Source organism: Bubalus kerabau, chromosome 1 (assembly GCF_029407905.1).
Source record: "Bubalus kerabau isolate K-KA32 ecotype Philippines breed swamp buffalo chromosome 1, PCC_UOA_SB_1v2, whole genome shotgun sequence".
NCBI lineage: Eukaryota > Metazoa > Chordata > Mammalia > Artiodactyla > Bovidae > Bubalus > Bubalus kerabau.
The window spans coordinates 50,339,921-50,355,141 of NC_073624.1; the positions used below are offsets into that span (position 1 = coordinate 50,339,921).

Genomic DNA, 15,221 nt, shown 5'->3' on the forward strand with positions numbered 1-15,221 from the left:
TTCTTTCCCAGTAAAGCTTAATTTTTGCTCTTAAGGCCTTCAACTGATTGGACGAGGCCCACCCACATTATCAAGGGTACGGGTTTTTACTTGATCCTAAATGTTAATCACATCCATGAGATACCTTCACAGCAACATCTGGCAGATTATTTGACCAACCAGCTGGGCACCACAGCCCAGCCTAACTGACACATAAACAAACCATCAGGAGCGGCCACCATCAAGTGGTCAGTGCCTAGTGCATACCAGGCACTGCACCAAGCATTTCTGTATGCAACGCGTAGCTTTTCTCATCAGAATGTTTTACATGTGCGTGAACCCTGAGACTCAGAAGGGTCCAGGTGACTTGCCCAAGAGGATTGATGGAGGCAGGGCCAGAAACCAAGTTGCCTAGTTACTACCGTACCAGACTGCCTTCCAAAATCTTCAGCTGAGGGGCTTCCCTCGGTGGTCCAGTGGCTAGGACTCCATGCTCCCGGTACAGAAGGTCCAGGTTTGATCCCTGGTCAGGGAACTGAATCCCACATGCTGCAACTAAAGATTCCACATGCCACAAGAAAACCACAGAGCTTGTGTGTGCCACAGCTAAAACCCGGTGAAGCCAAATAAGTAAAAATATTGTTTTTAAAAAACCTTCAGTGTGAATACTCTAGATTAACTAGTCTCAGAGAGAGGAATGACAGGCTGCAGAGCTGTTCAGCCTGTCAGAGCTGGCTCCAGGGTGCAGGTCTCTTGGCCCCTGGGCCGGCCTTCCCACTTCACCATCCTCCCTCTGCTCCTGGAAGAACCTGCACTGGAGACATTATGTCCCCTCCTGGACTCACTTTCTAGTAAAAGTGGCCATAGACCATGCCACTCAAGGTGGTCAGCAGGCCAGCCAAGGTGGGAGGTGCTGGCTGGACACACTAGTGCAGGAAAGCCCAGGCTGCCGTTTCCAGCTCAGGGAACAGATGTTCTCAGAGTCAGTGCCCTGAAACCACTTTGTTGCTGAAACAACTTCTTAATAAGAACCATTCAGGACATCGATATCAAAGCCTCCTTGAACTGAGGTTGAAACGAACCTGTCTAGTGACAAATCCGTCTCCGTGGCACTTTGTGTCTCAGCAAGATTAAATGGAATTTACAGAAAGCACTCCAGAATCTCATGCTCTCTGTGCAGAGGGAAATAAGGTTTCCTTGCTGTTGCTGCTGCTGCTGCTGCTAAGTCGCTTCAGTCGTGTCCAACTCTGTGCGACCCCATAGACAGCATCCCACCAGGCTCCCCCGTCCCTGGGATTCTCCAGGCAAGAACACTGGAGTGAGTTGCCATTTCCTTCTCCAATGCATGAAAGTGAAAAGTGAAAGTGAAGTCGCTCAGTTGTGTCCTACTCTTAGCAACCCCATGGACTGCAGCCTACCAGGCTTCTCCGTCCATGGGATTTTCCATGAGTACTGGAGTGGGGTGCCATTGCCTTCTCCAAAGGTTTCCTTAGGACTCAGTTTTAGGCGCAATGCTGCTGACTGGGTCTGCTTACTCTGGACCTTGCAGTGTACTGGTGGTTTGGTCACAAGCAACAGAAACCAATGCTGGACACTTAATTAAAATGAAAAGAAATCAAAGGGGAAGCATAACTGCTGAGTGGTTTATCTTATGGAATCAAAGTAGGATTCAGAAAACTAGTACTTGAGACCATAAGTAACCCGTGGCAGCTCTGGGCCCCTGTGCAGCAGAAATTCAGAAACCTCTGGAGTGCTGCCTGGTGTTAGCACAGGTGAGCTCTGTGGTCTCCAGCCTCTGCATCTGTTCAGATTTCCAAAAGTGAGAAACTGATTTAAAGCCTTAGTGTCTTCCCCGAACACCTGGTCAGGGCTTCACGTAGGGCAGCACAGCTCAGGGCTGCCCCTGTGTACAGGGACCATGAGAAGGGGAATTAGCTTCTATTCCAACAAGTGGCTTCTAGAGACTTCCCTGGTGGCCCAGTGGCTAAAGCTCCATGCTCCCAGTGCTGAGAGTCCGGGTTCGATCCCTGGTCAGGGAACTAGATCTCACATGCAGCAACAAAGATCAAAGATCCTGCATGCCTCCACTAAGACCCAGCACAGTCAGATAAATAAAATGTTTTTAAAAAAATTTTAAAGAAGTGGTTTCTATAATAACCTTGATTGTAACAGCAATTTGAGGTTTATGTAGAGATACCCACATTCATAGATCTCTATAACTGTTGTGTACGTGTGTACACTTCGCCATTCCCTTTGTTGTTCAGCCCTCCCAGCCTCCCACTCCATTTCCACAGCAATCATATCTTCACATAATTAGCTGCAAATGCAATCTTGAGTCCTAGTTTAGCAGTCCTTGCCCTTGGGCTTTTAGCATCCTGAAACATTTTAGATAAGAATGTCAGCATCAGGCAGGAAGAGACTTTGGAAGTGGTGTTCTGTATTTCCAAGCAGAGTGCCTGGCACATAGTAAATGCATGGTGACTGTTGAAGGAATAACGACCACCCATCAGTGCTGGGATATCTTCCCTCTATCCAGGGGCTTTGCTATTTTGATCCCGGGATATTCTTTAGACCCATATGTCCCATCCCTAACACCCATGTCAATAAATAAGATGCATGTCTTTCCTGGGTCTCCTAGTTGCTCAGTGGTAAAGAATCCATCTGCCAAGCAGGAGATGGGCATTCGATTCCTGGGTAGGGAGGATCCCCTGGAGAAGGAAATGGCAACCCACTCCAGTATTCTTGCTTGGGAAATCCCATGGACAGAGGAGCCTGGTGTGCTGCAGTCTATGGGGTCACAAAGAGTCAGACACAACTTAGCAATTCAACAACAACAACATACCTTTCCTGGAGGAAAGGTAACAAGCCCCTGGTCTGCCAATGTCCAGCATAAGGTTGATATGAAAGAGAATGTCTGGCCATAGGCCAGGGAACCTTAGGTGTTTGTATAAAGGCATTGCTTAGAGAAAGACAAGGAATGCAGGCCAGAACAGGCTGACTCAGACCTCTGATCCTCCAACCGGCCAAGGGTAGCTCACCCAGACTCTTATCTTGGTGTCATCCTTTACAAATCTGTCTTGAAATAGTGATGTGAGGGTCATATATCATTTGGTATATACTTAACTGAAGCGTAATTATAGAGTGAACTGCAAGTGATACCTGAAGAACTCGCATGTCAACTTCCAGTTCATCTCAACCACCCTCTTGCACTGGAAGCTGGTGAGACCCCTTCACCAAGAGTGGTTCCAAGAAACCCCTCCTTATCTCGAGCTGGTCCAGATTCCCCCTCATCTGTGGCTACCGAACCCTGCTGCTATTCTGTTTTGGATTGCTTCTCTGTTCGTGTCCCACGCTGGCCTGGGCTCACAAGTTACTTCCTTGCACAAGTTACTGCTCCTTGCAGACCAACCTGGCCTGTACACACAGGCTCAGAGTTCTATTGAGTAAAGTTACTTTAAAGTAAGAAGCAGTTGTATTGTGCTGGATGACTGCTCCTTACAGCATTTTTGCAAAATATGTGTTACTCCAAGGGAGAATTCTTTCTTTGTCTCAGAGATAACGAGCATCTCAGGCTGGCCTGAGACCCGAGGGTCAGTAATCTGAGCAGGAAGCCAGCATGAAGTATCACAGCCATGGCCAAAGAGATGCCTGGGAATAGGCCGGCACTGCAGTATGATGGGGACTGTTTGCCATGTGCCCGGTACGTCTGGCAGTATTAGTATTTCAGGTACCTTGTCCAGTTTCCACAGCAGCTCAGCAGGGAGATATTATTGCCCCATTTTGAGGAGGAACCTGAGGTCATGAGAAACCGAATTACTTGTAAAATATAGCAAGACACCCAAAGTGAAGAGCCAGTCCTATCTGTGGTTCTATCTTTTTAAGTCCTATCTGTGGTTCATTACCAGCCTCATGTGCCGTGACCTTTCTCTCTTTCAAATGATGGCCTCAGAGCTGGCCCCAGGCAGACAAATCCAGAAGACAGGAGCTGGGTCTCGGAGATGCAGAAGGCAAGAGAGAGAGAAAGGATGGCGGGGTCCAGAGCTCCGGCATGTTGGGTGCTGACTCTGTGGGGTGTGTCAGGCAAGTTTGAAGGTTTAGCATCGGAAGGAGTCCAAGGAGTGAAGAGTTCCAGAGATGGGACCACAGATGCCCAGGTTGGCAATCATCTCATTAGCATTATGTCCAGCTCTCCTTGTGGCCAGTGATGCATCAGGCATGCGGCCAGCCCAGGGGACCCAGCAAGCAGGCTGGTCTCCACATCTTTGAATCCTGGCCTCTTGGCTTTTGCACTTGGCTCTGACAGGGGCACACATTGTGAATGTACAACCCCTCCACTCCCTCTCCAGAAAGATTCTGCCTTCTGGCCCAGAGACAGCCAGGCTCCTGAGTGCTGCTGGACAAGCTTCCAGGCCTCCCTCAGGTCTTGGATTCCCTTGTGTTTAAACTGAGAGGCTTCCCCTGGCTTTCTCTCTGACCCCTCCTTGTGCCAGCCAGCTCCACGCCCTCGCATGGGGCAGCCTCTACCTGGCATTACAGGGGCCCTGTCTCTCTGCCTGCCCTCTCTCCAGGAAGTCTGTCATCCAGCTGGACCTCGCCAACACCAAGAAGGCCATGATCGTCCCTGCGTTTGAGACACTGCGCTACCGGCTCTCCTTCCCCAAGTCAAAGGCAGAGCTGCTCTCGATGCTAGACATGGGGACCCTCTTCACATTCAGGTGAGTGGCCCTCACTGCCACCCGCCGGGAGAGGGGGAGACCAAAGTCCTTCTTGCTCCTGGGAAACCAGAAGCCAGAAGAGCTGCTGGCCCTGACAGTTGTCATTGGCATTAGACCATTTTAAGGCCATAGAAGCACTGCTGGCCCAAACTGTGTGCTTGGAATAATTCTTTGTCTTCCCACGTGCCGTGTGCTTTTTGTGTGACTGACCTGTAGGGCTTCCCTGGTGGCTCAGTGGTAAAGAATCACCTGCCAATGCCTGAGACCCGGGTTCGATCCCTGGGTGGGAAGATGCCCTGGAGGAGGAAATGGTAACCCACACCAGTATTCTTGCCTGGGAAATCCCATGGACAGAGGAGCCTGGCAGGCTACGGTCCATAGGGTCATGAAAGAGTCGGACACAACTTAGCAATGTTAGAGAGAGAGTTTGCCCTGTGTACCCAGATGGAAAGGATGGGAAGGCTGGGTACGGTGGTCAGCTTCTTTCTTTTCCACTTTAATCAGTTGATGTTCTGCCCCTGTCTGCTGACTCTGACTTCTCCTTTTGGTTTGCTCATCCATTCACTTGTTTGATCAGTGGGTTTCATCGCATTAGGGCCATGGTGTCCATCTCTCGTTTTCTTTTCTTGAGCGGTCTGTTCTCTGAGGTCCTCAGGCCTGGGATGGGCAGCAGTAGCTTCAACAGCTGAAGGCATCCACGTGACTCCAAAATTGGATACAGCAGTGTGGCAGCTGTCTGTCCTGTTGCCCGAGTGACAATTTCGAACAAATCCCTCATTTCCCTGACTTCCCAGACCCCTCAGTCCTGCAGAAGCATAGCAGAGGAGCTACCCATCCCCCTGTCCAAAGGGCCAGGGAGTCTGCACGATGGCACAGATGCAGATGGCTTCTGTCCCCAGGGACAGACTGCAGCATTAAGGGGAGCACCCCTGGGTGAGTAGGAATCCTGCTCGGTCTCCTGATTGTAAGAGAAAACCGTGCTCGCCTTCTACTCCCATTTTAAAGAAAGGCCTCCCTTTTAAACAGTATAAACACTTCCTTTGAACTAAAAACAAACAAACGAACCAAAAAAAAAACCCACGTGCGTGCTCAGTCACTTCAGTCGTGTCCGACTCTTTGCGACTATATGGACTGTAGCCTGCCAGGCTCCTCTGTCCATGGTAATTCTCCAGGAAAAAATACTGGAGTGGGGAAAAAAAAATACTGGAGTAGTTTGCCATGCTTTCCTCCAGGGGATCTTCCCAACCCAGGGATCGAACCCACGCCTCTTATGTCTCCCACATTGGCAGGTGGGTTCTTTACCACTGGCATGACCTGGGAAGCCCCCCCCAAAACATACATTTCTATGCAATCTGAATTTTGCTGAAAAGATCCTAATAATAACTTAGGTTTTTATACCACTGTTAAGTTACTAGAAGTTTCTAGAAGGTTCTCTCAAGCAAACATTATTTTGTGAAGATAACTTTATGAGATAGGTTATTCATGCAAAAATTCAGAGGTGCTCCCTTTTCACCTCTCATACAGATAAAGGAATTGAGGAGTGGAGTGAAGGATGGGGAAGCCTGGTGTGCTGCAGTCTATGGGGGTCACAAAGAGTCAGACACAACTTAGCAGCTGAACAAACCATGAGCTGGGCACTGGGATCAGCTCATTTAATCCTCACAACAAATCCATGAGGCAGATATGCTGTCCCCATTTTACAGATAAAGAAACTTGAGGCTCTGAGAGGCTACATAACTAGCCCAAGCCACACAGCCAGTACATGACAGAGCCTGGATTCAGCCTAGGTCTAAAAACCACAGAGCCTAGGCTCTTAACCAAAATACCATGAGACCACTGGTCAAGTCCTGAATTTACTTACCAGCATCTGAAAATGCAGGCAAAAGTGGAGACTTTGGACTCCGTAGCCTACTGGCTGTGTGTGCACTCACTCACTCAGTGGTGCCTGACTCTGAGACCCATGGACTGTGGTCCTCCAGGTTCCTCTGTCCATGGGATTTTTCAGGCAAGAGTACAGAAGTAGGTTGCCATTTCCTACTCCAGGTGATCTTCCCAAAGGCTGATCACCTGGCAAGTCTCCAAAGCACCCTTCCTTCCAAATCCCCAGGTTATTTAAGAACTCACTTCAAGGCCAAGTCCAAGGGCTTGAGAGCTGGGAGAGCTGGGGGTTGGCCTGCTGTGTCCAAGATTGCTGCTCTGGCCAAGAGCTTGCAAGCCATCACACCAAGTGCTGAATTACAAACCTTCCTTCCAAGAAACTGCTTTGTCACCTTCCCTCCAAATGATGAGCTCTTAAACCTCCTAGCAGCTGAAATCTACTCCCAACAGCACCTGAACTAATAAATCATGCTCAGGTCTACCCGTCCTCCAGGGCAGCGGTTCTGAGCGTGGTCCCTGGACCAGAGGCATCAGCACCCCCGGGAACTTGTTAGAAGCACCAAGTCTCAAGCCCCACCCCGGCCCTACTGGATCAGAAACTCTGGGGGTGGAATCCAGCAATCTGACTGTTAAGTAGTCCCCCAGGGGATTCTGATACACATGCCAGCTGGAGAACCTCTGCACAACGCAGAGCGCCCCGAGTTTCTTCTAAGCAGCATCCCACAAGGTGGACCCAGGAAATGTCTCTCATCACTGTTTTGTTTGTTTGTTTGTTTGTTTGTTTTTTGGAGGGTAATGTTGATTTTCTCGGAAAGCAGGTTCTGGAGACCACTGTGTGACAATAGGTTTCTTGGGGCATTTTCTGAAGCTTTTCTTTCTAGAATTTTCTTTTTCTTGAACCCCATCTGCTGCTTCACTAGCTCTCAGCCCCCATCTCTTTTAGCATCCAGAGACATATTCCTGCCCCACTAACTGGCTTCTGTCTTAGGTGCCTCTCAGGTTTTTAGATTTCTTTCATTCATTCAACTTAGTGTATAGGCCCCATTGACTACTTGTTCTAGATACAGGCCAGAGAGTGTGGGGACAGTGACATATAAAAAGAGGTAATCAGCATAGTTAACTTAAACCTTAACCTGATTAAATGTCCTATCCCTTGAACCAGGCTGCCTAGGTATGACTCCCTGATCTACCTATTGCTATTTGTACTTGATATTGGGTATATCATGAGAACTTACAATTAAGGGTAGTACAATATAACCAGTTTAGAGTTAAGTGCTTACTAGAGCTTATCATCATCATTATTGTTGTTCAGTTGCTAAGCCATGTCCAACTCTTTGTGACCTTATGGACCATAGGCTTCCAGGCTCCTCTGTCCATGGGATTCTCTAGGCAAGAATACTGGAGTGTGGTGCCATTTCCTCCCCCAGGGGATCTTCCCGACCTAGGGACTGAACCTGCATCTCTTATGTCTCCTGCATTGGCAGGTGGGTTCTTTACCACTAGCACCACCCATAGTTATATTCATTTCTATTGCTATATAACAAATTACCACAAATTTAGAAGCCCAAAACAATACAAATTTATTATCTCACAGTCATTTTCTAAGCGTCAGAGGTCCAAGCATGCAATGACTGGATTCTCTGCTTATGGTTCTCATTTGGCTGAAATCCGTGTGGGCAAGGCTGCAGTTGCCCCTAGAGTGTGTGGTTCTCCTCCAGGCACTCTGGTTGCTGACAGGATTCCTTTCCTTGTGATTGGAGGACTGAGGTCACCATTTACCCACAGGCTTTTTGCCACATGACCCCCACAGGCAGCTCACACATGGCTTTTTGCTTTCTTCCAAACCCAGATCTAAAGGTTCATATGATTAGGTCAGGCTTACCCCAGTAGTCTCAAGTCAACTGATTAGTAACCATAACTGCATCTACAAAAATCCTTTTTGCCATATAATGTAACATAACTGCAGGGGTGATATCATGCTCATAGGTCCTGCCTCAAGAGGAAGGACATTATACTAGGGCAGGGTCACCAAAAGTCATCCCAGACTTCTGCCTTCCACTTCCTGTTACAGACTAACCTGCTGTTCCATATAAATGACAGACAGCAATCCAGAAAGTCATGTACCTTTTCATAGCGATAGCCTCTTCATTAGTGAAGGATGTACTGGATTGGTCAAAAAGTTCATTCAGGGTTTTCCTTAAGATGTTATGGAAAGCCCTGAACACACTTTTTGGCCAACCCAAGGGGCTTCCCCAGTGGCACAGCAGTAAAGAATCTGTGTGCAATGCAAGAGACACCGGAGACACAGGTTTGATCCTTGTGTCAGGAATATTTGCTGGAAAAGGAAATAGCAACCCACTCCACCATTCCTGCCTGGAAAATCCCAAGGATGGGGAGCCGGGCGGACTACAGTCCATGGGATCTCAAAGAGTCAGACACGACTGAGCACATGAGCACAAGGGTAGAAGAAAACAAAAAAAACAACTAGGAATTCAGGAAAAATAAATTTCAACATTAATTACTTGGTCTTGGTCAAGCTGCTCAACCACTCTAATGCTAAAAAAAAAATGTAAGAGGCTGTCTCTGTTGCTATAGGGCTTCCCTGGTAGCTCAACTGGTAAAGAATCTGCCTGCGATGCAGGAGACCCTGATTCGATTCCTGGGTCAGGAAGATCCACTGGAGAATGGATAGGCTACCCACTCCAGTATTCTTGTGCTTCCCTGGTGGCTCAGTTGGTAAAGAATCTGCCTGCAGTGTAGGAGACCTGGGTTCAATCCCTGGGTTGAGAAGATCCCTGGAGAAGGGAACAGCTGCCCACTCCAGTATTCTGGCCTGGAGAATTCCATAGACTGTGTAGTCCATGGGGTCGCAGAGAGTCGGACACGACGGAGCGACTTTCACTTTTATTGGTAGAGCAAAGTACCACAAACTGGGTGGCTTAAAATGACGGAAACTTATCCTCACCGCTCTGCAACCACAAGTCCAAGATCAAGGTGCTGGTGGTAGTTGCTTGCTTCCTCCAAAGGCTCAAGGGCAGATTTCTTTCTTGCCTCTTTCTAGCTTCTGGTGGTTGCCAGCAATCCTTGGCATTCCTTGGCTTGGAGGTGTCTCACTTCGTCTCTGCCCACGTCTTCACATAGAGCTCCTCCTGCATATCTCTGTGTCCAAAATTTCCTCATTTTATAAGGACTTTGGATTAGAGACCACAACAAACCACTGTGACCTCCTCTTAACTTGATTACATCTGCAAAGATCTTCTCTCCAAATAGGTTGCATTCATGGATACTAGGGGTCAAGACTTGAACACAGCTTTTGCCAGGGCCAGGGTGGAGGGGTAGGGGAGGAATGGGGACAAAAATTCAACCCACAACAAAGACTATATCAGCATATACCTCTTCATCCTCCAGACCAGCATTTGGAAACCTCTGCTTCCCTCCCCTCCACCAATGGCTTTTCTGCTTGTGTCCCAGGTACCATGTCTGGACGAAAGGCCACGCACCCACAAACTTTGCCAAGTGGCGGACTGCCACCACGCCTTACCGGGTTGAGTGGGAGGCTGATTTCGAGCCATATGTTGTTGTGAGACGGGACTGCCCTGAGTACGACCGGAGGTTTGTGGGCTTTGGCTGGAACAAGGTGGCTCACATCATGGAATTAGATGCCCAGGTGAGAACAGTAGAATGTTATGGCCTCAGTACTGTGAGGGGGGGGGGGGGCGCGGTGGGGGGGGAGGAGGCCTGGACCTCAGAGCTGAAAGGGCCTTGGAGATAAGAAGGCAGGGACTCAAGAAGGAACAATATGTGTTCACGGTCCTAGAGTAAGAATGTGACAGACCTTGTTCTCAGCTCTGTTGATTCCTAATCCATTTTTCTTTCTCCTCCCTTGGGTGAGAGTTGGGTTCCCAGCCAGGTCCCCAGCACATCTGAGTGTCCTAGAACAAACCAGTTCACCCCCTCATCCTCATTCAACCGAGTGATGAAGATGAGTAAATGATGACCATTCATCACTCAGCCTGTCTGACACAAAGCATTCTAGGAATTCCACATAAATGACACAAAACATGCAGATAAGGTGCAGCTATTCTATCCTGTAACTAAAGGAGTGATTTTCAGGCTGTGTTTAATCATGAAACCCTTTCATTCATTCAGCTAATACTTATTGAGCACCTGCCTCAAAAGAAACTACAGAATTCTAATAGATTAAACCAGAGGTCTGCAAAGCTTTTCTCCAAAGGACCAGATAGTAAATTTAGGGGGATTTGTGGGGCTGGTAAGTTTCTTCTTGAGCTCCTCAATTCTGCCTTCGTAGTTCAGTTATAGACTGTATACTATAGGTGTGACCGTGGTAGTAGTCTCAAGGTAGTAGAATTACTTTCACTTTATAGATGAGAAAACTAAGGCTCAGAGAAGCCAGGTAATGTACCCATGGCCATGGAGACAACCTTGAACTAACTGCCCTCATCCACGTGGTGGTGCTGTCCGTGGTGCTGCCCTGGTACTGGTGTCATACACGACTTCATTCCTTTGTTTAGTCAAGTAGCTGTTTGCTTGGGTGCTCATTATACATCACTGGGGGACTCTGCAGGTCTCAGTCTGCTCTTGTCTGCTTCCAGGAGTATGAATTCATCGTGCTGCCCAATGCATACATGATCCACATGCCTCATGCCCCCAGCTTCGACATCACCAAGTTCCGGTCCAACAAGCAATACCGCATCTGTCTCAAAACCCTGAAGGAAGAGTTTCAGCAGGACATGTCCCGCCGCTACGGCTTTGCTGCCCTCAAATATCTCACGGCCGAGAACAACAGCTAGCACCAGGAAGCCCACCACAAACGACGGACGTTCTGCAGAGGGGGGAGAGCCACTTGCTGTTTGGGGCCCAGCCTTCAAACTCAAATTGAGCATCACTGTTTTGGTTTGTTTTTATTTGTCTCTTTGGCCCAACTAAGCTGCCCTCATTATGGAGAGCCAGGGCAAGGATCCGGCCAACCCCGCTCTGGCCAATGATCCGTCATTCCCAAAGCAGGGGAAATCGCCCGTCTACACAGTCTCTCCAAGAATGGGACACGGAGGGTGAGAGGGAGCAAAGGGATTATCCTTCCACAAAGCCACACAGCCAGGTCTTTGGGATGTTTTCATTGTTTTTTTTTTTTCCTTTTTCTTTTTTTTTAAGGGAAGGCAGGGTTCTGGGGGTTATCCATCCCAGGAAATAAAAGCAAAAATGTCTCTTTATCAGAGAAAACTTTCTTCTTCGCCCTACAGTTTAACCATGTATCCAAAAGGAGGGCATGCCAATGATCGAACTATTGTACTTGACATTGTACTTGACAGGTCCTGGAGGTAGGATTGATTGGCTCCTATCCTCAAGGTCACTCTTGTTTTGTTCCGGGGGGTTTTGTTTGTTTGTTTTGAGTCTGGGAATCCCAAATATAAAACCTGATCTTTTAAGGCTCCTAAGGAAAACCAGCTGCCTCAGCTAACATCCCTTGATCAGCAGTGGCTCAACCAAGAAGATAAGAGTCTTCAACCAGTATTTAAACATGGGTAGCCTTCTTCAGGATGGTCCTCAAGGCCCCATGACCTTAAATTTCCAACTGTTCAGAATCCAGGGGCTACAGAGGACTGTGGAAGTGCAAAGACCAGCTGTTGTGCAGCTGGTCACGTATTTTTTGGGCAGTGACTGAGTCATGGGGACAGGGCTTTAAATGGATGGTTTCTGTGCACGTGAAAGGTATGAACCTCTCAGGCCTTTAGAAGAACTTTTTCAGTCCTGAAGATTCATGAGCCCGTTGGGAGAACTTTGGGAAGAATGTATGGGGCTCCTCTGTGTTCATGTCTGCTCTGCTGCGGCTGGGCCAAGGTCATGACCGCAGGCTCCCTTGGGGACCCATCCAAGGGTAGGCCAGCACCTTCACCATCACACAGACTGAGGGGACACTGGACTTTTTACCCATTTTCTTGAATCTTCAATATTAATGTTGTGTTTACATTGATGAGAACAAGAGTCAGGGCCCCACTCTCTGCTGGGCTGTTCGTATCGAGTTGCAGTGTGACCAGCAGGCGCCGCATCAGTAAATGCAAGTACAGACTGTTTCTTCCTCACTCCCCTCCCACTCTCTCAAGGACCTGCTGGAAACACTTCAGTGTAGAAAGCAAAGTCGATAAACAGCAACTTTACACTTCTGTCCCCCCGGTGTGTTCGCTCGTCATTTGAACTTGAACTTCTTTTTCTCCCTACCTGAGGTTAGATCTCATTTCACACTCGCGACCTCAGAGCAGTTTCCCACTGTCCGTTTAGCTTCCATCACAACATAGAAGCCAGGGATTTTAGGTACCAGATGTGCGCTAGCAAGGCAAATCATGGCAGCTTATGACAATTATGAAATTATGAAATCCTGCGACAGCCGGATTTATGAAAGCCCCTCAGTGTGTTACACACTCAAGTGCATTTACTCAAATTTACTAAAAACTTTAGGAAGACTGTTAAGACTAACTCTCACACAGATATGTTGGGTTGACCAAAAAAATTGTTCAGGTTTTTGGTACGATCTTATAGAAAGACCCAAATTTTTTTAGCCAACCCAATATGTAAGTTCATGTGTGTATTTATGTCTGAGTGTGTGTTTGTATGTATATGTATATACATATCATGTACATATACTACATATATGCAGGATTTGTTAAGTTATACATGAATATTGTAAAAAGTGAAACATCACAGAAGTATTCAAAGTTCATGTTAAATCCCCATTTTCCATTAGTGCGTGGGAGCCAGCTCATACCAGCTCACGAGAACTTACTGCGCACATCTCTTTCTTACTCCTGTGTTCAGTAACATCACATTTGTAGCATGAAATCACCCGTGATCATAGTATTTACACCATGGAAATCAGGAAACACCACAAATCAGGGCACCAACACCCTGAGAGCCAGTTATTAAACATCCACTGGCACACCACCTTTTCCTTTCCCTGTGTACACACACACACACAGTCTCTTTCAAACTTTCATATGCTGGTAGCTCTAATTCCTTGCTTTCACTCGCATTTCTATGAGTATGGTTGTGTCTACATAATTTGTTATCCGAAGTGGGTCACCTCTGAGAATGAAAGAAGGTGCTAATTACTTAGACACAGTAGGTATAAATTGGGGGATGGTATTGCTTCACATACACTGAATTTATTAAAGCCGGAATCTGACACTCCATACCAATAAGAGAAAAATCCTGTTTTCCCCCAAGACAGGTGCCTGACACTTTGAAGCCAATCTCACTTAAGGCTAGAGCTCAGATGTTGGCTGATGCCCAAGTTCAACAGAGAGACTGCCAACCCAGTGGAGACTGAAGTCTGTAGAGCCAACGGCGTGAATTCCCAGAACTTACGTTGAGAGCAGCAGCCATTGCCAGCCCCAGCTCCTGTGTGGGGAGCTGCAGCCACTTGGGCAGAAGCAATTGCTACAGATGTCGATTCCTTCATATCAGTTTCCTAGGGTAAAACAAGCTTATGAATGGGGCATACTGATGTTTTCATGCTTAAATAAGCCAATACCGTCTTGGCTTTCAGCTGGGAGGAAGGAAAGGATTGTCTCATTCAGCCCCCATAATACTCAGTGTACAAGAGAGCTGAGATTTATTGAGTAACCACTGTGCAAGGACCTTTAGCATGTATGAGCTCACTGAAGCCTTGCAGCAAAACAGCAAAGTGATATTACTGTTTATTGATGGGGACCTTGAGCTCTGGGAAATTAAGTAACTTTCCCAAATTCACATAGTCCGTATATCGCAGAATCAAAATTTAAAACCCAAGCCTACCTGTTTAAATCCAAAGCCATGTAACCTGCAATGATGCTCTCTTCCCCAATAAAAAAAAAAAAGAAACATACTAAATATTGCCAGAGGGCATTCCCTGGTGGTCCAGGGGTTAAGAATCTACCTTCCAATGCAGGGGATGTGGGTTCAATCCCTGGTTGGGGAACTGAGATCCCACATGCCATGGGGCAACTAAGTCCAAGTGCCACAAACTAGAGAGTCCACACGCCACAACTAGAGAGAAGCCCCCGCACCACAGTGAAGAATCCATGGGCCACAACTTACTGACACAGCCATAAACAAATACTTAAATACTGACAGAGGATTTGAACCAATGGAGTACTATGAGATTCCTGACCCTTCACCATCCCTCCAATAATGCACACACCCTAGAGAGCAACCCTTCTTTAGATGCTCCAAAACTTGCAATGCTCATGGGCTTTCTGAAAATTCATTTGAAACAGGTCTGGGAAATCTATACCCATATATAGACAGCTGAGATCAACTCTAGGAGGGCAGTAATTGATTCCCTGCACACTTCTCCTGGGTTATTTCCTAGATGGTGTGGCCCAGGTAGAAACACTTAAGTTTTCAGCTCCCCTTTGGACCTCATCTGCGTGCCGCTTCCAAGTCATCTCTCCGAATGCCTTGAGCTGATTTACAGAGGACATATTTGCTGAATTGACTAATAGCGTCTTTGTACCCCATCATGAAAGGACAGACCCTACTTTAATTCTATTCCTTTCAAAGACTCTACTGTCTTTGAGTTAAGGCTTCATTTGTGGTCACCAGGCCTTTAGGGAGCTCTGTGTTAGTGGAAGAAACGTGATTAAAATCCCCTCT

The 15,221-nt window shown here is 47.4% G+C and overlaps 1 protein-coding gene across 6 annotated transcripts in view; it reads left to right on the forward strand.

The window, feature by feature from the left end:
* LARGE1 (LARGE xylosyl- and glucuronyltransferase 1) overlaps positions 1 to 12,225 on the forward strand; it is a 458,303-nt gene extending 446,078 nt beyond the window's left edge. For all 6 annotated transcript variants that reach the window (XM_055574698.1, XM_055574701.1, XM_055574705.1 and 3 more), the window contains 3 exons: positions 4,548 to 4,694; positions 10,044 to 10,239; positions 11,186 to 12,225. In XM_055574698.1, coding sequence (XP_055430673.1) covers positions 4,548 to 4,694; positions 10,044 to 10,239; positions 11,186 to 11,383 — 541 coding nt within the window. In that variant the 3' untranslated portion in view covers positions 11,384 to 12,225. The remainder of the gene's footprint in view (positions 1 to 4,547; positions 4,695 to 10,043; positions 10,240 to 11,185) is intronic.
* The last annotated feature ends 2,996 nt before the right edge of the window (positions 12,226 to 15,221 follow it).